The 21,402-nt window shown below is 50.4% G+C and overlaps 1 protein-coding gene across 1 annotated transcript; it reads left to right on the plus strand.

The window, feature by feature from the left end:
- Positions 1–4,208: 4,208 nt before the first annotated feature.
- Positions 4,209–16,721, plus strand: PLAUR (plasminogen activator, urokinase receptor). Its single transcript, XM_077747325.1, is given in 8 exon segments — positions 4,209–4,353; positions 5,839–5,949; positions 7,171–7,314; positions 12,685–12,843; positions 13,410–13,544; positions 14,717–14,863; positions 16,156–16,319; positions 16,321–16,721. Coding segments are annotated over 8 exon segments (1,095 nt in total). The 5' UTR covers positions 4,209–4,292; the 3' UTR covers positions 16,495–16,721.
- The last annotated feature ends 4,681 nt before the right edge of the window (positions 16,722–21,402 follow it).

A 21,402-nucleotide genomic window follows, 5' to 3' on the forward strand; every position in this document is an offset into this window, starting at 1 on the left:
TGAAACCAGCCGCAAAAGGGCACCAGGGTGCCTCAGGCAGTTAAGCATCCGACTCTTGATTTCGGCTCAGGTCATGATCTCGTGGGTTCGTGAGATGGAGCCTCGTGTTGAGCTCTGCGTTGATGGTGCAGAGCCTGCTTGGAATTCTCCCTCTTCCTCTCCCTCTGCCCCTCCCCTGCTCGTGCTCTCTAAATAACAAATAAATAAATACCAGCAGCAAAGCGTCTTCTCTCTCTGACCCTCCTTTCCTCCCCTCCCTCTGTAAGGACACTTGTGATTACATCAAGGACCCACGAGGGGCATCAGGGTAATGTCCCCACCATGAGATCCTTGATGTAATCACATCTGCAAAGACCGCTTTTCGGCATATGATAACGCTCACAGGGCTTAGGACTTGGAGATCTTTGGGGGCCATTATTCAGCCAGTCATGCCTTTTTATTTATTTATATATTTTAAAAAATGTTTTAATGTTTTATTTATTTCTGAGAGAGAGAGAGAGACAGAGAGAGACAGCGTGAGCAGGGGAGGGGCAGATAGAGAGGGAGACACAGAGTCCGAAGCAGGCTTCAGGCTCTGAGCTAGCTGTCAGCACAGAGCCCGACACGGGGCTCGAACCCACAAACCGTGAGATCATGACCTGAACCGAAGTCAGACGCTTAACCGACTGAGCCACTCACGCACCCCAGTCATGCTTTTTTAAACTTCAGCTCCCTCAACTACAAAACAGGATACTGTGAGGATTCACCACATTATAAAGCATTCAGTGGGGCGCCTGGGTGGCTCAGTCAGTTGAGCGTCTGACTTCACCTCAGCTCACGATATCACGGTTCCTGAGTTCGAGACCCTCATTGAGCTCACTGCTGTCAGCGTGGAGCCCGCTTTGGATACTCTGTCTCTCTCTCTCTGCCCCTCCCCTGCTTGTGCTCTCTTTCTCAAAAATAAAATAAACATAAAAAAAAAAAGATAAAGCACTCAAAACAGTACCCAGCATAGCATGAGCACTCAATAAAAGTAGGGTGGGGGAGTCTCATTTAAAGTCTCCCCTTTAGGGGCCTCTGAGAGGTTCAGTCGGTTAAGCGTCTGACTTTGGCTCAGGTCATGATCTCACAGTTTGTGAGTTCGAGCCCTGCTCTGGGCTCTGTGCTGACAGCTCAGAGCCCGGAGCCTGATGGGATTCTGTGTCTCCCTCTCTCTGTCTGCCCCTTCCCTGCTCACACTCTGTCTCTCTATCTCTCTCAAATCTAAACATTACAAAAAATTTTTTTATTAAATATATAAATTCTCCCTTTAGGCCTCAGTTTCTCTGCCTGGAAAATGGGAAAAGAGGGATGTGGAATTCAGGAGTTTCCCAGTTCTTTCACTTCTTGCGGCAAGGGGCAGGGGGTTCCTCTTTTGTTCCCCATTTTTGCAGAGGGAGGCCCTGACAGGAGATGTCACCGCATCCGGGAGGTGGCCAGGCCAGGATGGGGACAGCCACATCGGTGTCCCCTGGAGCTGGGGAGGAAGTGGCCGCAGCCGCGCCCCCACCAACAGCCAGATCAGAGGCGGTCACCTCTTCAGGCTGGTGGCGAGAGGCTGAGGAGTCCTAGACGTGCATTCACACACGCAGTTTCTCTCTGCGTCCCCACCTGCTCCTTCTGAAGGAACCAGATGTCGTTCTCTCCAACTGCTTCTGCCTCTATCTCTGCCTCTCTCTGTCTCTGTCCCTCTATTTCTCTCTGTCTCTGTCCTCTCAGGTGGAGAGATCTCTCTCCCTCTCTGGCTGCCCCTGAGCCAGTCTGTCCATGGCCCTTCTCCTCCCCTCCCCGCCATCTGGCGCTCTCTCTCTCTCACCATCTCTCCCTCTCTGTGTCTGTGTCTCTGTCTCTCTCAGTCTTTCTCCCTGACTCCACATAAGAGTTTCTTCTCCTGAGACCAGGGAAGCCCCTCTCAGGGCCCAGCAGGCAGGTAGGAGAGGGGCGAGGCCCAGGTGAGTCAGGAGGAGGAAAGAGCTAACATTCCTGCCGTTTCTCTGGGATTGTGCGCGGACCCAGCCTCCTGCCCGCCCCCTCCCGTGACACGTCACTGGACCTCACAGGTGTGTGTCACTTGAGAGAGAACGAGTCACAGAAAGAAAGAGACCGAGAGATGGAAGGAAAGGCAGGCATGGAAGGGCGCCTGGGGGGCTCAGTCTGTTAAGCGGCAGACTGTGGTTCAGGTCATGTTCTCGCAGTCTGTGAGTTCAAGCCTCGCGTCAGGCTCTATGCTGTCAGCTCAGAGCGTGGAACCTGCTTTGGATTCTGTGTCTCCAGCTCTGTCTGCCCCTCCCCCGCTCAGACTGTGTCTTGCCCTGTCTCTCAAAAATAAATAAACGTTGGGGCGCCTGGGTGGCTTAGTCGGTTGGACGTCCGACTTTCACTTGGGTCATGATCTCGCGGTTCGTGGGTTCGAGCCCCGCGTCGGGCTCTGTGCTGACTGCCGGCTCAGAGCCTGGAGCCTATTTCAGACTCTGTGTTTCCCTCTCTCTCTGACCCTCCCCTGTTCACGCTGTCTCTCTCTCTCTCCTAGAAATAAATAAAAATATTAAAAAAATAATAATAAATAAATAAATAAATAAATAAACGTTAAAAAAAACCTCAAAACACTAAGCTCTACTGCCTTAGAAGATAGGCTTTTTGGGTGACTCTTCTTACTTTACCTTAAAATTACTGCTTTAAGGCTTCAATGAATTAGTAAGAATAATAATAAATACCCGTTATTATAGTGGTAGAGGTAGTACTACTTACTCATGGTCTACTACTCTTTCCCTCCCCTTATTCTGTTCCACCCACACTGGCCACTCTGCTGTTCCTAGATCTCATCAGTATACTCCCACCTCAGGACCTTTGCACTGGCTGTTGCCCCTAACTGGAACTCTTCCTGGACCATCTACCCAACTTTTGCCCTTACCACATTCAGCCTCTGCTCACATGCCCCCTGCTCAGGAAAGCCCTTGAGCATCACCCCACCTAAAGCCAACCATGCCTCACTTGTACCCTTGCACTTCCTTCACCATGGTTTGTTTTCCATTTTCCTTATCACTGCCTGAAAGCCTTAGATTAAATATTGCATGTTTACTCTTCGTTCATAAGGGCAGGGATTTTGCTTTGTTTCCTGCTTTGTGTCCCCAGTTCCCAGACCAGTGCCTGGTACAAAGTCCTTGGTAAACGTTGAAGGAATTTGTTGAGCCCTCCTGTGCGCCAGCAACCATTTCAGGCCTTCCACCTGCACTAAATTGCTCTGATTTGTCAGAAGGACCCTGAGATGGAGAGACTAGACTGTTTTGTCTTTTACATGTTACTTTTTCAAAAACTTATTAGGGACCATTACAAACACACAGAATGGCAAGTCAGTCAGTTACCCCGATTTAATTGATACAAGTATTTTGCCTTTCTTTTTTCCTATAGCGTTTTAAAGTTTTTTAAAAAATTTACTTAATATTTTTATGTATTTTGAGAGAGAGAGAGAAAGACAGAGTGCCAGCAGGGGAGGGGCAGAGAGTGAGGGAGACACAGAATCTGAACCAGGCTCCAGGCTCCCAGCTGTCTGCACAGAGCCGGCCGTGGGGCTGGAACTCACAAGCGTGAGATCATGACCTGAGCATAAGTCCAGAGGTCGAACGCTCAACCGGCCAGCCACCCAGGCGCCCCCTCGACACCATTTTAAAGTAAATGCAAACATCAATGACACTCACCTCTAAATATTTAAGTGAGCGTCTGTAAAAACTATGAACAATTTCTCCCATAACCGCAAAACCATTTTCATAACAGCAAGACCTACTTTTTTGGCTGAAGTGTTTTGAGGCAAATTAGAGACATTACATTATTTGGCCTCCGAATATTCCAACATCCATCTCTAGTAATAAAGTTATTTCCCCCCAGTAAGCACACCACCATTAGCCCCGCTACCAAAACTAACAAAAACCCCGTCAGTAGAAGTTTTAACCGGCTTGCTGAGGTCCTTGGCTCAAGGCCCCATAGCAGGAAGAAGGAGAATTGAAATTTGCACCTCGGCAGACTGAAGACAGCTGTGACCACGGCCACATGAGTCAGAGCAGCGCCAGCCCCGCTACCCCTGGCCGGCCGCGCCCTGGCGAAGGAAGTTTTTGACGAGGAAGGGGGAGTGCGGGAGGAGGGGGAGGCACCCACGCATCTGGGGCTGACTCGCTCTTTCGCAAAATCCCTGGGAGGAGCCCCGGGGCCACAAAACTGTCTCCTTCCCGGGGCCAGACTGAGAGGTGCAGGGAGGCCGCAGACAGGAGCCGCTTCCAGACATGGGCCGCCCGCTGCTGCTGCTGCCGCCGCTGCTGCTGCTGGTTCAGACCTGCATTCCAGGTAGGGACTGGATACCGGAACGTCTGAGCCGGGAACTGGGTCTTGAACTTAGTGAAGAGGGGGGAAGGGCAGGGGACCCAGAGCTTGAGGAGTTGGAGGGCGAGGGCTCAGTCTCCAGCACCCCCTCCCCACTCAAAGAATAATGCTCCTGCGATCGGCAGCCCCACACAGCACCGTACCTGGCCCACAGCAGGTGCTCGGGCAATATTAGTCGAGCGAAGGCTTTTATTTAACCACAGCCAACCGTTGAGTGAGTGCGGTCACTGTTCCGGGCACTCTTCTAAGCGCTTTCCTTGCAATTTCAAACTGGACGGGCGGAACTCGCTTAATTAGCCTTGCTTCGCAAAGAAGGAAACAGGCACAGAGAGGTTAAGTAACAGGTCCGAGGTCACACAGCCCGTCCTTGAGTAAGGGGGATACTGATCCCGCAGGAACGTGGCACAGAGCTCTCCGCTCTGTCGGACCGACCCTCGACACCGACCAGCCCCTTGAAAGACAGGGAGGACGGAGCTTCATTTTACAAAGGGTCTAAAGAGAGGCCGAACGTCGCCGAGGCAGGGGCTTGGGGTCTGGGGCTTGTCCCTCGAGGACCTTTCGCTTTCAGTATCCTCTAGCCAACGCTACCCTCTCTGCTCCTTTTCCCGGGAAATGTACGGGAGAGGGTTGAGAAGCAAGAGGAAACTGAGAAGGAACTGAGTCAGGGCGGGGCGGGAGCGGGGGTTTGCGTGTGTTTCGACAATGAATAACCCGGAAAGCTCTCCGGATCATTCGTGGCTAAGAGTGAGTAATGATTCCAGAGGACTGCGAATTTGGGGTGGGAAAGGGACCCCGGCAGGGGAGGCCTGATAGGCGGGGATAGGAGTTGGGGCGGAGCTANTACTGTAGTGGGGGGTTAGACCCTCCCGAGCGCTGGTGGGCGGCGGAGTTCGAACTTTGGCCTGGGCTGTCGTTGGGGGAGAGAAGGTTGGAGATAGGCTAAGGAAAGGAGTAGAGTTTGGGGTCGTTAATGGGGGGAGAGTTGGTGGGAGGCACGGGGGGACTGGGGTAGAACAAAGATCAGCTGCCCCGCTCCTAGGAGGGCTTGAGAAGCAGAATAGCCCCAGGGCAGGTGGGGTGGTGGATAGGACCTAAACAGGAGCTGGGCTATAACGCCCAGACGGACAGAGGGTGAGGATTGGACTTTCAGGATTGGGCCCGCGTGGGTGCAGAATTCAAGGGAAAATGAGCCAGGGCGGGACTTGAGAGAAATATTGTGAGCGGGGATAGAACGTTTAGGGTAGGGGGACATAGATACAACGTGGAGCTAGAGACAGACTGGAAGTACTGCTGGCCTGAACCCAGTGTTGGAACCAAAGATCGGGCAGAACGCGGAGCGTGAACTTGAGTGCACAGAGCCTGGGGGTTTGGCCCTGGTATTGGGGCATGAAGAGGCAAGGGAGGACTCTGTCACCGGGCCATAACGACCTTTCCTCTCTCTTTCCCCAGCGTCCTGGGGCCTGCAGTGCATGGTGTGTGGGAGGAACGGGCAGTGCCATGTGGAAGAGTGTGCCCTGGGCCAGGATCTCTGCAGGACCACCATCGTGCACACATGGGAAGGTGAGATCCCCCACCCGGTCCCTACAGGGAACTCGAGTGACCAAGAAACCTCATTTCACCAGTAATCAGGGAAATGGAAAGGAAAAAGACAAGGAGACCCCATTTCACACCCACCAGATTGAGAAGCATTCAAAACACTGACACAGCTGGGATGGAGGAGAATGTGGGGCTGCACACCCTGTTAATAGTGGGGCTAAACTGGTGCATCTACCGCAGCAAAGAGTAATTTGGCAGTATTTCATACAGATGAAGATTAGCATACCCCACATCCAGCAGTTCAACTCCTAGGAATATAGAAACCCCAAAGAACCTTGAACACATGTGCCAGAGACACATGTATGAGAATGTTCTTAGCAGTAATGTTTGTGATAGGGATTAGTCATCAGCAGAAGAGAAACATGGTATAATGATACAATGGAATGCTTTCAGCAGTTTAAATGAAGGAGCTAGAGCTGTGGGCATTAAAGTGGATACATCTCAAAAAAATAAGGTTGAGAGAAAAAAAGCATGTTGCAGAGTATGATACCTTTTAATATAAACAGTATGTAACAATATACAATAAATAATGTCCAAGTCAATAATAATATGTGAGGCACACCTAGTATGAGAATGACCTATACCATTAGTTGCTTCTGGACAGGGCGTAAGGACAATGGGATTTGGAGGGAGTGATCAAGAGACTTTAAATGTGTCTTTTAAATTTAAGTTCTTTTTAAAAATATCTGAAACAAAATATAGCAAAATGCTAATATTTTATAAAATTTGGTGATGAATACACAATACCTATTACATCACTCTCATACTATTTCGCAAGCTTGTAACATTTTTTAAAAATTCCTGTAAGAGGGGAGCCTTGGTGACTCAGTTGGTAGAGGATTTGACTCTTGATCTCAGGTCTTGATCTTGGCGTCATGAGTTCAAACCCGGCATTGGGCATGGAGCCTACTTAAAAAAAACAAAAAAATCCTATTAGAGGCATCTCGCTGCTAAAATCACTAAGCTGAGCAGAAGGAGTAGATGGATCCAGAAGTTGTCTGCAACCGTGTTGTCACTAAGATAGAGTAGGCCCTCTGTGTTGGGGGAGGGGGGGTGGCAGATGGACCCAAGAGAAGAAGCCTGGCAAGGATCAGCACCGGAAGTGGGGGACGCTATGACCAGGAGTATCAGAGGCTGGTTGGGTGCAGGAGAGTCTTTGGGATGATAAATGCACATTCCTCACAGGAGTTGATGAGCTGGAGGTGGTGGAGAGAGGCTGTGCTCACCCAGAGAAGAGCAACAGAACCATGAGCTATCGGATGGGCATGCAGATCATCACTCTTACCGAGACCGTGTGTGGGACTGACTTGTGCAACCGACCCCGTCCTGGTGAGTTGGGCGGCCATCGCCATCCCCGACCCCCGCACCATCTCGGACTAAAACTCATCGATTTCCTGATCTTGCTGTCCCCACCAGCCCCGATGCAAATGCCCGTTTAGCAAAAAGACTTAGAAAGGCTCAAGTTCCCACATGCTTGCTTGTTCATGCGTGCCGGTTCCTCTTTCTGCCCCTGGTGAGGAAGGAAACTGGTTAAGTCCAGACCGGTCACAGCGACGTCAGTAACCAGAGCACCTACGTTTGCACTGTTTCTTGTTCATCCATCCTGACCTCAAACTTTCATCTGTTGGCGGGGACTGAATCAGACGTTTATTTTCAAGGAATTGACACTGACATCATCTTTCTGTTAGGTGTGCTTAAGGAAAGCACTAATAATTGAGTAGACTCAGTTAATCCTTCTGATCGTAGATAATATTCAAAATATCTAACAATATCAATGCCTAAGGCACTGACCAATCAGAACAGGCTCCTGGAGCACCGCCCCCCCCAGCCCCGACCCTAGCTGATGAGTCTTGGGAACATAGGGTTCTAAAGAGAGAGTTGGGAGCGCCTGGGTGGCTCAGTCAGTTAAGTGTCCGACTTCGGCTTACATCGTGATCTCATGATTCATGGGTTCAAGCCCCACATCGGGCTCTGTGCTGACAGCTCAGAGCCTGGAGCCTGCTTGGGATTCTGTGTCTCCCTCTCTCTGTGCCCCTCCCCGACTCACACTCTGTCTCTCTCTGTGTCTCTCTCAAAAATAAATAAACATTACCAGGGTGCAAGCTTGGGGCAGCAGCTGTCAATTCAGAAATTTAATAAGTGGTAAAACTATATCAGCCCCATTTCTAAGGCCNTGGCTTACATCGTGATCTCATGATTCGTGGGTTCAAGCCCCACATCGGGCTCTGTGCTGACAGCTCAGAGCCTGGAGCCTGCTTGGGATTCTGTGTCTCCCTCTCTCTGTGCCCCTCCCCGACTCACACTCTGTCTCTCTCTGTGTCTCTCTCAAAAATAAATAAACATTACCAGGGTGCAAGCTTGGGGCAGCAGCTGTCAATTCAGAAATTTAATAAGTGGTAAAACTATATCAGCCCCATTTCTAAGGCCATTTTATCCTGCATGTGGTGACTGGACTAGTTGGTTAAACCTCATTCTGTACTTATGTGATACCGGGGATACACAGGCGATCAGGACAGCTTTGGGCCTGGGCTGGAAGCCCAGTGGGATGAGAGTGGGGGTGAGAGACCCATCACCAGACACTGCTCAGGTTAATGAGCACCAGGATGGGGAAGCACAGGCAGAGGGTGAGGACCCTGATAGGGGAAACAGATTAGAGGGGTCAGAGTTGTGATGGGGTAGCGTAGTCCAGAACTTTCAGGGCTGATACAGAGGAAACAGACACCAGAGTGAGCAGGGCTGGGAGAAATGAAGAGTCGGGACTGTGGGACCCTAGGGGAGATACTGGGCCCAGGGCAGGGAAGTCTTCCTACAGGAAGCAGCGACTAGGCTGGATCTTGAGGGATGAGTAGGAGTCAGACTATTGAAAAGACAGTGGAAAGGGTTTCCTGGGGAGACCTGCAGACACAAAGGCCCAGCGGTGGGTGCAAGTAGCATGGCTGGAGGAAGGAAAACGACGGGCAAGAGGAACTGGTGAACCTGTCAGGGTCATATTACACAGGGCCTTCCAGGCTGTGGTGAGGAATATAGACCATCTGGGGAACAGTGGGAGGTCATGGAAGGGTTTTAAGCAGAGTGTCACCATCAGATTTGGATTTTTAAATAAATTGTTCTGACCCCTGTCCAGATGGAGAAGAGGGTGACTGCATTCGAATGCCAGCCATGCAGATGGAGAGAAGAGGGTGGATTTAAGAACTAGTGAGCAGATGGGGTGCCTGGGTGATTCAGTCGGTTGAGCGTCTGACTCTTGGTTTCAGCTCAGGTCATGATCTTGAGGTTTGTGAGTTCGAGCCCCACATCAGGGTCTGTGCTGACAGCGTGGAGCCTGGTTGGGATTCTCTCTCTCTCCCCCCTCCTTTTCTCTGTCCCTTCCTCACTTATGCTGCCTGCCTGTCTGTTTGTCTCTCTCAAAATAAATAATTTTTTTTTTTTAAAAAAAGAACTATTTAGCCGGTAGATTAGCAGGACTTAGTGATGGGTTAGACATGGGGGTTGGTTTGCAGCTCTGGTCATGATGGAGTCACGTGTATTGGACTAATCTGCCAATGACAAGCAGAAAAGCCAGACAAATTATAAACAGTTATTTGAGGTCACTGGAGAGCAGTAAATGAAGAGAAGAGGTAGGTGAGATGCAACAATCCTTGAAATAAGGGAAGTGCAGAAATTGAGATATGCAGACAAGCTGGTTTTTTTCCTCAAGTGCACTTTCCAATTCATGGCCGTCGAGGGGAAATAGAACCCAAATAAGCAGATCATCACTAGACTGAGAAGACAAGGGTTAGATCCAGGGCTGCCAGAGCATCTAGAAAATGAAAGGTAAAATCCTAGAACACACAGAACCACAGACAAGGGAGTCCCCACATTTGCAAATTTCTTTTATGTCACTGGCAAGCTGTATGTGCTTAGGGTGAGACTCCAAGAAACTCAGCAGAAAATAGTATCCGGGAAGCTACAGAACTGAGCAAGGATTCCAGCAGGCATATGATGCTTGGGAGACCAGAGTTGCCAAGTTGGAGAGAGAGGCCTTGCTAACCACCCCCATGCTTCCTCTCAGTCCACACCTTGGTGTAAGGGCAAAACTGAAATAGACCAGGCCTAAAAATGCCTACATCTGATGTCAGCAGGAAGAAAACCTAACCGTCTTGGGAAGAAAGTAACCTTTCGAGCCTTTACAAATTTTCATTATGATGTCTGGCATCTAATCAAAACTTACAAGGTACCCTGAAGAAAATAAAAAGGACCAATTAACAGGAAACCAAGAGAGAAATCCAACTGTAGAAACAGACCCATAATGATTCAGATAATGGAGTTATTAGACGGGGAAATTTACAACAGCCGTGATCAATAGAGTCTAAAGAAATAGAGAAAATGATAAGTTTTAGCAGAAATGTGGTGTCCATTTTTTAAGAGTCAAACAAGAAATACAGAATAGCGACTGAAATTAGGAACTCAGCAGACATGCTTAATAGAGAGCAAGTATGGACGTATCCAGATTGATGCTAGCTGCAGAAGATCAGGGAACCTGCCAGATTTCTGCCCTGGGGAACTGAAGAACGGGGCCACCTCAGAAATGTGGAATCCAGGAGAGAAGGACTAGTTTGGAGAAGATGGAGAGCTTCCCTTGGGGCATGTAGAGATTCAGGTGTTTGAGGGATAGTCAGGGGGCCTCCAGGAGGAAGGTGGGTGTACAGGTACGGAGCTCAGAGAGAAGTCCTGCCTGGACTGAGTTCCCAGCAAACACATGGAGATGAAGCCAGGTCAATGGATAGCATCCCCATGGGAGAGTGTGTCTTGTGAGAAATGAAAAGAGCCTAAGATCCCTGAAGATCACCCACATTTAGACAAGCAACATAGAAGAGTTCACCGGGGGACCCTAGAGTAGTATGATAGCCGTGCTTTTTTTTTTTTTTTTTTCCATGGAAGTTCATGTTGGCATTTATTTTTCTTTAGGGTTGGGGAAGCTTTGGGTTTGGATGTAAACGATTCACCTAATTCCAGCAGCTGGCCTGCCAATTGAGAGAGTGGCTGAGACAGCCCTCTCTGTTATGTAAGACTTGGCCCCAACTCAGCTTGGATATTCAGGGTCAGGAAGGGAGGGCATGCCAGGCTCAGGAATGGTGTGAGCCAAGGCCTGGGCAGAGGAATGGCTATGGTGTTTCCAGGGAAAAATAATTCATCCACTTGGCCTGGACCAGAAGGTGTGAGAGGCAGAGTTATCACAGGTCGATCAAGTGAGGCTTGGATCCCTGACACAACTGGGTAGTATATTAATTATCCGTGGCTGCATTGCAGATTGTCCCCAGGCTCGAAACAAAGTTAAGCGTGTATTATTTCACAAAGTTTCTGAAGGTCAAGACTCTGGAAGTGACTTGCATAGATGGTTCTAGATCTTTCATGAGGTTGGAGTCAAGGTGACTGCTGGCTCCAAAGAGAGCTTCAGTCCCATGGACGATACGATCCCGTGACTTGGGCAAAGGCCTCAGTTCCTCGCCATGTAGACGGGTATGTGGGGTATTTGTGTCCTAACACCGTGACAGCTGGATTCCCTCCAGACCAGGTAATCCACGAGAGAACCAGGAGGGAGTCACAGTGCCTTTTATGATCTAGGACAGGAGTCATACGCCATCATTTCCGCAACATTCCTCTTAGTTATCCAGGTCAGCCCATGTACGAGGGCAGGCATACCAGGAGCCAGGGGTCACTGGGGGCTGTTTTGGAGATTGGCTACCACAGGAAATAAGAACAGGGCTTTGAGCAATTGTTGATTCATTCGTTTCACAAATATTTATTGAATATCTTCTCTGGCCCTGACCCTGTGCCGGGTGGTGTTGGGACCTGGTAATGATGGAGACAGTCCCCGCCCTCCCCCCTGGGGCTCAGAGTCCAGTCAGACAGGGAGGACCCAAAGCGGGGTGCAGCTAGAAGGGGAGCCCAGAGGGGCACCTGATCCAGCCCGGGAGGTGAGGGAGGACTTCTTAGAGGAGGTGAAATTTGAGAAGATGATGCATGAAGAACAAGTAGAAGGAAACAGGAAAAGTAGGGAGCAAGGAAGCATGTTCTAGGCAAAGGCTGGATGCCAGTCAGCCTGCACATGCAGGGACTGCGGGAAGTTGTGGAGGGGTAGAGCCTGAGGGGCTAGTGGAGGGCGATGCGGCAGGAGGGGTGGCTAGGACCCAGACTTTGATGGGCCTTGAATGCCATGCTGAGTGTCTTGGATTTTCTTCTGAGGGCACTGGGGAGCCATGAAGGAGTTTTGAGCAAGGCAGAGGAAGGGTCAGATTCGAGTATTAGAAGCATCCTTCGGAGCTCTGTGCTGACAGCTCAGAGCCTGGAGCCTGCTTCAGATTCTGTGTCTCCCTCTCTCTCTGCTCCTCCCCATTCGCACTCTGTCTCTCAAAAATGAATAAATGTTAAAAAAAGAAATTAAAAGCATCCTTCTAGGGCTAAGTGGGGATGCACTTGGTGGGGTTGGGTGGGGGAGGCAAGAATGGAAACCTGGTATTCAAGGGGGTCTGACCTTCTCATGGGGCTGCAAAGGAGGGGGTGGTGGTGCTAGAAAGATTTAGGAGGTGGGATGGGCAGGGCTTTGATGATGGGCTGAAGGGTGAAATGAAGATGAATTGATGCTAAAGTGAGTCTTCAAGGGAACCAGATCTCCAGGACTCTCCCATGGAGTCTTACGTCCCACCCCTCCCCAAACAGGTCGGGCTCCCTCCTTTCCCCGAACCCGAAGCCGTTACCTTGAATGTGTTTCCTGCGCCTCATCAGACCTGAGCTGTGAGAGAGGCTGGATCCAGAGCCTGCAATGCCGCAGCCCCAGAGAACAGTGCCTGGAGGTGGTGACCCACCAGACCCTGAAAGGTGAGCCCCAACCGACCAGCAGCTCCTCCTCCCTGCCTTGCCCCTCGCCAAGGCTGCAGTTAACAACCACCCCAGAATATCAAGCATTTAAGCAAGGTAGAAAGTTAATACTGTCACGCAGGAGTCTGGTGATACTAAGTCCTGGGCCAGCAGGATGGTTGTACAGTCACCAGGAACCCAGATGCCTTCTCGTTTCTTATATATTGCTTCCATTCTCATGAATGCCTCATAGTCCAAGGTGGCTGCCAGAGCGCCAGGCCTCACGTCCAAGTTCTGGAAGGAGAAAGAGAAAAAGGGACCAAAACATAGGCACTTTTCCTTTTGTGAGGGTTCTCCTTTCTGAAAGCCCCATAAAACCTTTCTGTTTATATCACATTGGCCAGTCACATGACTGCTCTTATGGCGGGTGGAAAATGTGACTTTTGGCTAGATAATGGCTGCTCCAAATAAAATGAGGGTCCTACGATGAACGGTGAGGCAGGAAATGGACAGATGACTGGGGCCGTGGGCAAACCCAGTCTCAGCCCCTCACCAGTAGTCTGACCTCTCTCCTCTGCCCCCTGCAGGCAGTCCGCGCGATGAGCACCACGCCCGAGGCTGTGGCAACCTTCCCGGCTGCCCAGGCCCCACCGGCTTCCACAACAACCACACCTTCCACTTCCTGCGGTGCTGTAACACGACCAAATGCAACGGGGGCCCAGGTGAGGGGCAAGGCCACGGAGGCCTGGGGTCGGGGCAGGGAGGCGTGCCCAGGCTGCTGCCACTCACAGGCCACGCCTCCTCTCTAGGTCTCCTGCTCCTCTGAAAGCCCCTCCTCAAAGACGGATTGCGTGGGAATTCAACGAGCCCATCAAAACTTTCCCCAGACCTGTGCTTTATGCTTCCTGGAATCCTTCCACTGCTTACTGCCCTGGTCTGAGCCACCGGGAGCCCTTGCCTACATTGTTACAGTAACCTTGCTGCCCCGCCCCCACTCCTGCACCCTAGGTCAATGCCCAACACGGCAGCCAGAGTGATTTCTTAAAAATGTAAAACAGAGCAAGCATGGCCCCTCCTTCCTCAAGTCGCTGCAGCGACTTCCCCTTGCTCTCAGAATAAAATCCAAAGATCCTATGCCCTATGTAATCAGCACCTGTCTGCCTCATGGTCGACACTTTTTTCTGCAACTGCCAAACTCCATCCTGCCTCAGTGCCTTTGCACACGCAGTACCATCCTCCAGGAACACATCTCCCCCCCACCCACCCCCAGAGTTTGCCTAGCTGGCTGCTTCTCATTTGTTAGGTCTCAGCTTTAAAGTGTGGTCCTTGGGGAAGCTTTTCCCTTCCCCACCCCCCTCCAGTATAATCTAGCTCCTTCGTGTTATTCCGCCTGTATAGACCAGCACTGTCCAACAGAACTTTCCACAGCGATGGAAATGTTCTGCATCTGCACCTTCCAATATGGTAGCCACTACTTCATCTGGCTATTGAGCACTTGAAATGTGAGCTGAATTTTGAATCTTAGTTAATATGAATTAACTTCAGTGTCAATGCAAACAACCACGCTTGGCTAGTGGCTACCATATCGGACAGCGTAGCTGCAAATGGGAAGTGCTGTAGGGCAGGGACCGTTTCGTCTTCCACAGCTGCTTGCCCAGTGCGGGGTCAGAGGGTCAGACGGGGAGCCGGGAGGTGGGATTTCTCTCAGAGGTTCTATAAAGAACCCGCCAGAAGAGAGTGCCGTTCAAGTGCGTGACCACTAGGTGGCTCCAAGACATCTGGGGCGGCGAGCTGACAGTTTCAGGGAGGTGATACACGGCAGGACCCCCCCACCCTCCTGCCCAGACCCCCACGCTAATTTCCTTGGCTTCTGTGTCCTTGTCTCCCCCCCAAGTCGTGGAGCTTCAAAACCTGCCTCTGAATGGCCTCCAGTGTTACAGCTGTGAGGGGAACAGCACCCATGGGTGCTCCAACGAAGAGACGTCCCTGACTGCCTGCAGAGGCCCCATGAATCAATGTCTGGAAGCCACCGGCACTAACGGTGAGCCCCTCTAGGAGGCTGGGAAAGGCTACTTGTGGGTGGGAGGTTGTCACCTGGAGGTCGACTTAATAGAGGTGGGGTTCTTCCTGTGAAAATGGTAGGAGAGGGGGCGCCTGGGTGGCTCAGTCGGGTAAGCGTCCGACTTCAGCTCAGGTCATGTTCTCGCGGTTCGTGGGTTCGAGCCCCGCGTCGGGCTCTGTGCTGACTGCCAGCTCAGAGCCTGGAGCCTGTTTCAGTCTGTGACTCCCTCTCTCTCTGACCCTCCCCTGCTCACGCTGTCTCTCTCTCTTTCTCAGAAATAAATAAAAAGAATTAAAAATTAAAAAAAAAAAGAAAAGGTAGGACTACCTTCAGGAGGGTGCAAAGTGTAGTCAGGAATTAGGGCTTCCATTAGGAAATGGGTGTTTCGGCAACAGAGATGTGGGGGCGGGGCTTCGCACAGTGGGCGGGACTTCCTATGGACATCACAGGCCTCCATCCTGTGCCATCCGGGACTCCTCTCTCTATTCCAGTGGTTCTCCACGTTTTTCATCTCAAAATTCCTTCATGCTATTAAAAACTATGACTTACGTCCGTGATAGCTATAGATATTTACTGCATTAGAAGTGAAAACAGAACTTTTAAGAGATGTATTTATTAATTTATTTTGAAATAAAGCCTCATTCCATCTGAACATATTGTTTCTTTAAAAAAAATTTTAATGCCATTTTCCACAACAAAAACATTTAATGAGAATGCTGGCATTGTCCTACCATTTTGCAAATCTCTTTAATGCCTGGCTTAATAGAAGACAACTGGATCCTCCTATCTTTTTTATTTTTTATTTATTTTTTTGAGAGACAGAGACAGAGCATGAGCAGGGGAGGGGCAGAGAGAGAGGGAGACACAGAATCCGAAGCAGGCTCCAGGCTCTGTAGCCTGACGCGGGTCTCGAACCCACGAACCGTGAGATCATGCCCTGAGCCCAAGTTGGATGTTTAGCCAGCTGAGCCACCCAGGCGCCCCTGGATCCTCCTACCCGCTTCTGCCTTCAGTTGCTGCAAGATCATATGTCCTGGGGGTTCCAGAAAACCCCGCTGTACACTTAAAAGAGCGGAAAAACCAAATGCTGTTTTAACATTATTATGAGAACAGTTTTGACTTCACACTGCCCCTGGAAGGGTCTGAGGGGCCACACTTAAAACTCCTGCTTCCTTCAAGTGGCAACCACCGCAAGGTGGCATGTCACCCAGTGAGAATTCCAGGCCCAGCCCCAGGAGCAGGGAGTCTCACACACCCTTATTTCTCCTCAGGCCTGGGCAACTCAAGCTACACAGTGAGAGGCTGTGCCACTCCCTCCTGGTGCCAAAGCCTGCACGTGGCCGAAGCCTTCAGCCTGCCCCTTTTCAACGTCTCGTGCTGTGCTGGAAATGGCTGTAACCACCCAGTCCTGGATCGCCAGCCGCGCATGGGGGCGGCCCCCCACCATGGTCCTGCCCACCTCAGCCTCACCGTCACCCTGCTCATCAGTGCTAGACTGTGGGGAGGCACTCTCCTCTGGACCTGAACCCCACACTCCCCCTGCCCTGGCTGGATCCAGGGGAGCCCTTTGCCCTTCCCCCGGCTTCCAGCCCCGCAGACTTGCTGTGTGACCTCAGGCCAGTGCGTCACCCTCTCTGGGCCTCAGTTATCCGAGCTGTCAAGACACCTGTCTTACAGAGTTGCAGAACCAGAGAAGAAGAGCCAGAGACAGGCTGCAGGCTAGCAGGAGAGGTCTTGTTATGTTAATATTGTTACACCATCGTTGTTAATATTAATTAATATATGTTTTATTTAATATTTTATACTGAAGTAAAGATTTTTGTACCTGTGAACAAGGTCCAAGCTTCTCAGCTCCATAGCGTCTATCTTTGGGAGGATGAATGGGGGGACCCTGGAATTAGGGGTCGCATCGTAGGGCCCAGGCATCTGAGGCTCCAGCCTTGGGAACAGTGCCATGTGGGCTTCCACCCAAAACCACGTCCACATCCATTTGTGGGCTCCAACTCGCCCACCCAAGTACTCACCTTCCAGTTTCTTCTCCCAAGCTCCAAAGGTCAAGACTACTTTGTTGTTCTAAGGAGAAGCATCTGCCTTTCCTAGGGGGGCTCTGAGACAGGGGATGAATGGGAGGAATAATCTGATGGCCAGAGCTCCCTGGAGGCACTCAGTGAGGAATTACAGAATTACATTTCCTCGGATGCCCTCATGACAGGAAATAGAGGCTGGGCTATATTTCCTAGAACGTCTTCAGACTGACCGAGAAAAAAAAAACAGAGCTATCATTTCAATGGCACTCTGGGGGCGCAATATTGAAGAATTCATGTTTGCCGACACAGACCTAAAGAGACAAAATTACGCTCCCCAGGACCCTACGGCTAATGAACAAAAGGATAAGGCATCTTCCGTGGTATGTGGGGGCAAGTAAGGCACAGGGTTTCCTTTTAGGAACTTCCTCAAATCACACATCACCGATGGTCGTTGTGCTGGCTTAAAGAGGTGGGGTTAGCACCTCCAGCTCTTGAATGTGAGCGGCTCTGTGACTGCTGCTTCGACCAAGAGAATGTGGTCTGGAAGCTATGCTATGCCATGTTCTGGGCCCAGGCTTAAGAAACTGGCTCTGGGGAAGCCAGCTGCCATGTGAAAGTCCTCCTACGCGGAGACTGCCGTGCTCTGGGGACACCCACGCTACTCGTGCATGGATGCCATATGGGGAGAGAGGCCCAGATGTTCCAGCCGGCTCAGCCCAGACACCCGACAAGTGGGCGAAGGAGCGACCCTGGACGTCGCGACCCCAGCAGGCGTAACGTGCGGCAGAATCAGGAAACCCAGCTGTTTTCGTTTCCTAGGACTCCCGGAGTAACTACAGACTTACGAACCAGGTGGCTTGCAGCAACAGAAATGTATTCTCTGAGACTTCTGGATCCTAGAAGTTGGAAATCAAGGTATTGGCAATAGTGGTGCTCCTTCTAAAGGCAATGGTGAAGAATTCCTGGCCTCATCCTAGCTTCTGGGGGTTGCTGACAATCCTGGGTGTCCCTGGGCTCGTGGCCACACTACTCCAGTCCCTGCCTCTGTCATGACATGGCCTTCTTCTCAGTGAATGTGGCTGTGCGGCTCCAAACCTCTCTCTCTCCCTACAAGGACACTGGGTCATTGGACTTAGGAGCCCACCCTAAGCCAACATGACCTCATCTTGATCACATCTGCAAAGACCCTATTTGCAAATAAGGTCACATCCGTAGATCCTAGGGGTGAGAACTTCAACGTATTTCTCAGAGGGGAGAGGGACACAATTCGATCCACAACACCAGCCAGCAACCAAGGCCAAGGTTTGGGATATATGGCCCCAAATGAACCACCCCACCCACCTCCAGCTGTGCCAGCCAGCCCATTTTGGCCCCAGTTCATTGTGAGCAGATCCGCACTGACCCTGTTATGCCTTGCTCAAACTCCTGACTCACGGAATCTCAAAATAAAAAGGAGAGGGTTTTCCACCCCTGAGTTTTAGGGCATTTTGGTACACTGCCCTGGTTCATGGGAACAGTCATTAGTTTGGTTTTTTGCTAATTCTCCCCATTATCATCTCCAAAAAGGGCAAGACCTTGATCGGCTCACTACTACGGTATCCACAATCTCTAGAAGAATAAATCCTGGGATGCGGCAGTCAATTAAGAAAGAAAGTAGGGAAGGAAGGAAGGAAAGCTCTCATCTTCTAGGATATCTTACAACAAACACTGGGCTAGGGCTATGTCCTGTCTTGATGCCCTACCGCACAGACAAGGCCAAGATCACATTTTCTGAGATGCTCTAGAATGAAAATTGCGGGTAGTTTCACCTTTCCCAGGATTTCCTACCACAGAGGTTGGAGGCTAGGACTACACCCACCATGATGCCCTACAGCAGAGATTGGAGGGGAAGGAATACATTTCCCATGATGCCTTACAGCAGGAATGGAGGCTAGGACTGCATCTCCCATGAGACCCTGGGGCAGAGACTGGAGGCTAGGATTACACCTCCAGGCATGCCCTCCAGTGAGGATCAGAGGTTTGAAATAGTCATCCCACGAAGGCCAACAGCAGATATTGAGGCCCGGGATACATTTCTCATCATGTTCTACCCCATCGTTAATGGCTCCCAGGTTTTTGTGGAGGGATTTTGGCTGCAAGAAATAAAACCTGTTTAAGCTGACTTAAGCAAAACCACAATGTTATTGGAAGCTTAGAATCCGAACAAGAGCTAGGTCTCTGGGCCTCACCAGGGACCAGAAACAGAACTGAAAAGCTGCGGGAAATCAAGGCTGGCTCTCTTTTGCAGAATCTCTCTGTCTCTCTTGTCTCTCTTGGCTGTGTGGTCTCCCTTATGGGCCTCCACTTTATTTTTCTGTCTCTCTACAGACCACCTTCTTCTGCTTCACATAGCAGAGCCAAATATGCCCTTGAAATGTCAAGCACCAAGAACTCCTTGCATCCCGGTTCCAAAACAGGCAGATTCTGATGGGGGCTGGTTTGGATCAGACCCCCGCCTCTGACCCTCCCTGCTACGGCCACGGAAGTTCATATCTAAGTCACTGGGTACAGTTGTTCAGGTTGTGAACAGGTCGGAGGAACAACTGAACAAGCAAACTATCACTTGGAATGTTTTCAGCTGTAAGCAGGGCTGCCTCCACATATTCTATATGAATCCGAGGCAACATGGAGGCCAGGGATGTATGTAACAGGACACCGAACTCAGAATGGTTGAAACAAAGAAGAAATTGATTATCTTACATAACAAGAGATCATGAGTCAGGGCAGTTCCTGAGTTGACTAATTCTGCTATGTCCTAAAAGATCCCTTTCAGGCTTGTCTACCTCATGGCCTCAAGATGGCCGCTGCAATTCCAGACATCACACCCACGTTCAGAGGCAATAACAAAAGGCCATCTCTTCGCGGGTCTCTTTTTTGAAACAAAGAAAACTTAACCCCAAAACTCCCAAGCCGACTTGCTCTCACATGTTATTCGCCTGACTTGTTTCATACGCCTGTGCCTACGACAATCACGGGAAGAAGACCTGGAACCACAATATTAGGCAAAGTATATTTGGACCGCACTCCTGAGTCTTCCCTGATGTCATCTGGCTATTTAAGAAAGGTGGATGCCTGAACAGAATGAGGATTCTCTTAGAAAGGAAAAAGGGGGAGGGAAAGTGTAAAGGAAAAAACCCACCCATTCTTCTTCCTGTAGATGGAAAAATCCAGTTCTTCCTACTGTGTCTTTCTCCTGTGTGCCTCCTGTCACCTCACTGCCACACGGCTGCTGCCACACTCACAACACTTCTGTTCACAAAATGTGGGGGAGTTTCCCCACCCGCAGCAAGCAGTTCTCTGTGACCTGGTCTGGGTGTCCTACAAATTATCTCAACGCGCACACAGTCCGCCTGGAGATGGCGTCAGATCCCACAGCTTAGGGGCTCAGTCCCACAACCACACTCAGATTGTGGTTTCAGATGCCGATCACAAGTGCAGGTGGTCACCTGTGCTTCCGACCTACTGCTTAAAACTCAGAGGTCCCCATGACCCCCCCTTGGCGGTGTGTTAATTTGCTGGAGCGGCTCAGAGAATTCAAGGAAGTAGTTTACTTACATTTACCAGTTGATTATAAAAGGATATGACAGGAGCGCCTGGGTGGCTCATCGGTTGAGCTTCTGACTTTAGCTCAGGTCATGATCTCACGGTTTGTGTGTTCGAGCCCCGCGTCAGGCTCTGTGCTGACTGCCAGCTCAGGAGCCTGGAGCCTCAGATTCTGTGTCTCCCTCTCTCTCTCTCAGAAATAAACAAAACATTAAAAATTTAAAAAAAAAAAAAGGATACGACAAAGGATACAGGTGAATATCTGGATGGAAGTGATTCAAGGGCAAGGTTTATGGGAAGAGGCGCGAAGCTTCTCCAGGGCCACCACTATCCCAACACCTCCTCATGCCCACCAACCTGAAGGCCCCAAACCTCGTACTTTGGGGATTTTATGGAGGCTTCATCACATAGGCGTGATCATTCTCTAACTCCATTTTTCACCCCCTCCCTTCTCAGAAGAATGGGGAGTGGGGGGCGCAGGGCTGGAAATTCCAAGCTTCTCACCTCATCATGGCTTGCTTGCTCTTCTCAGTAACCAGCTGTCACCTAGGAGTTGGTCCAGAGCCCACCCAGAATCACCTCATTAAAACAAAAGACATTCCAGGGCACCTGGGTGGCTCAGTCGGTTAAGTGTTCGACTTTGGCTCAGGTCAAGATATCACGGTCTGTGGGTTCGGTCTGTGGGTTCGAGTCCCGTGTCGGGGTCTGTGCTGACAGCTCAGAGCTTGGAGCCTACTTGGGATTCTGTGTCTCCCTCTCTCTCTGCCCCTCCTCCCCTGCTCACACTCTGTCTCTCTCTCACAAAAATAAATAAACATTAAAAAATTTTTAAGAAAAGACATTCCTATCACCCAGGAAATTACAAGGCTTCCAGGAGCTCTGTGCCAGAAACCAGGGCAAACACCTTAT

This window comes from Crocuta crocuta, unplaced genomic scaffold, assembly GCF_008692635.1.
Source record: "Crocuta crocuta isolate KB4526 unplaced genomic scaffold, BGI_CrCroc_1.0 scaffold334, whole genome shotgun sequence".
NCBI lineage: Eukaryota > Metazoa > Chordata > Mammalia > Carnivora > Hyaenidae > Crocuta > Crocuta crocuta.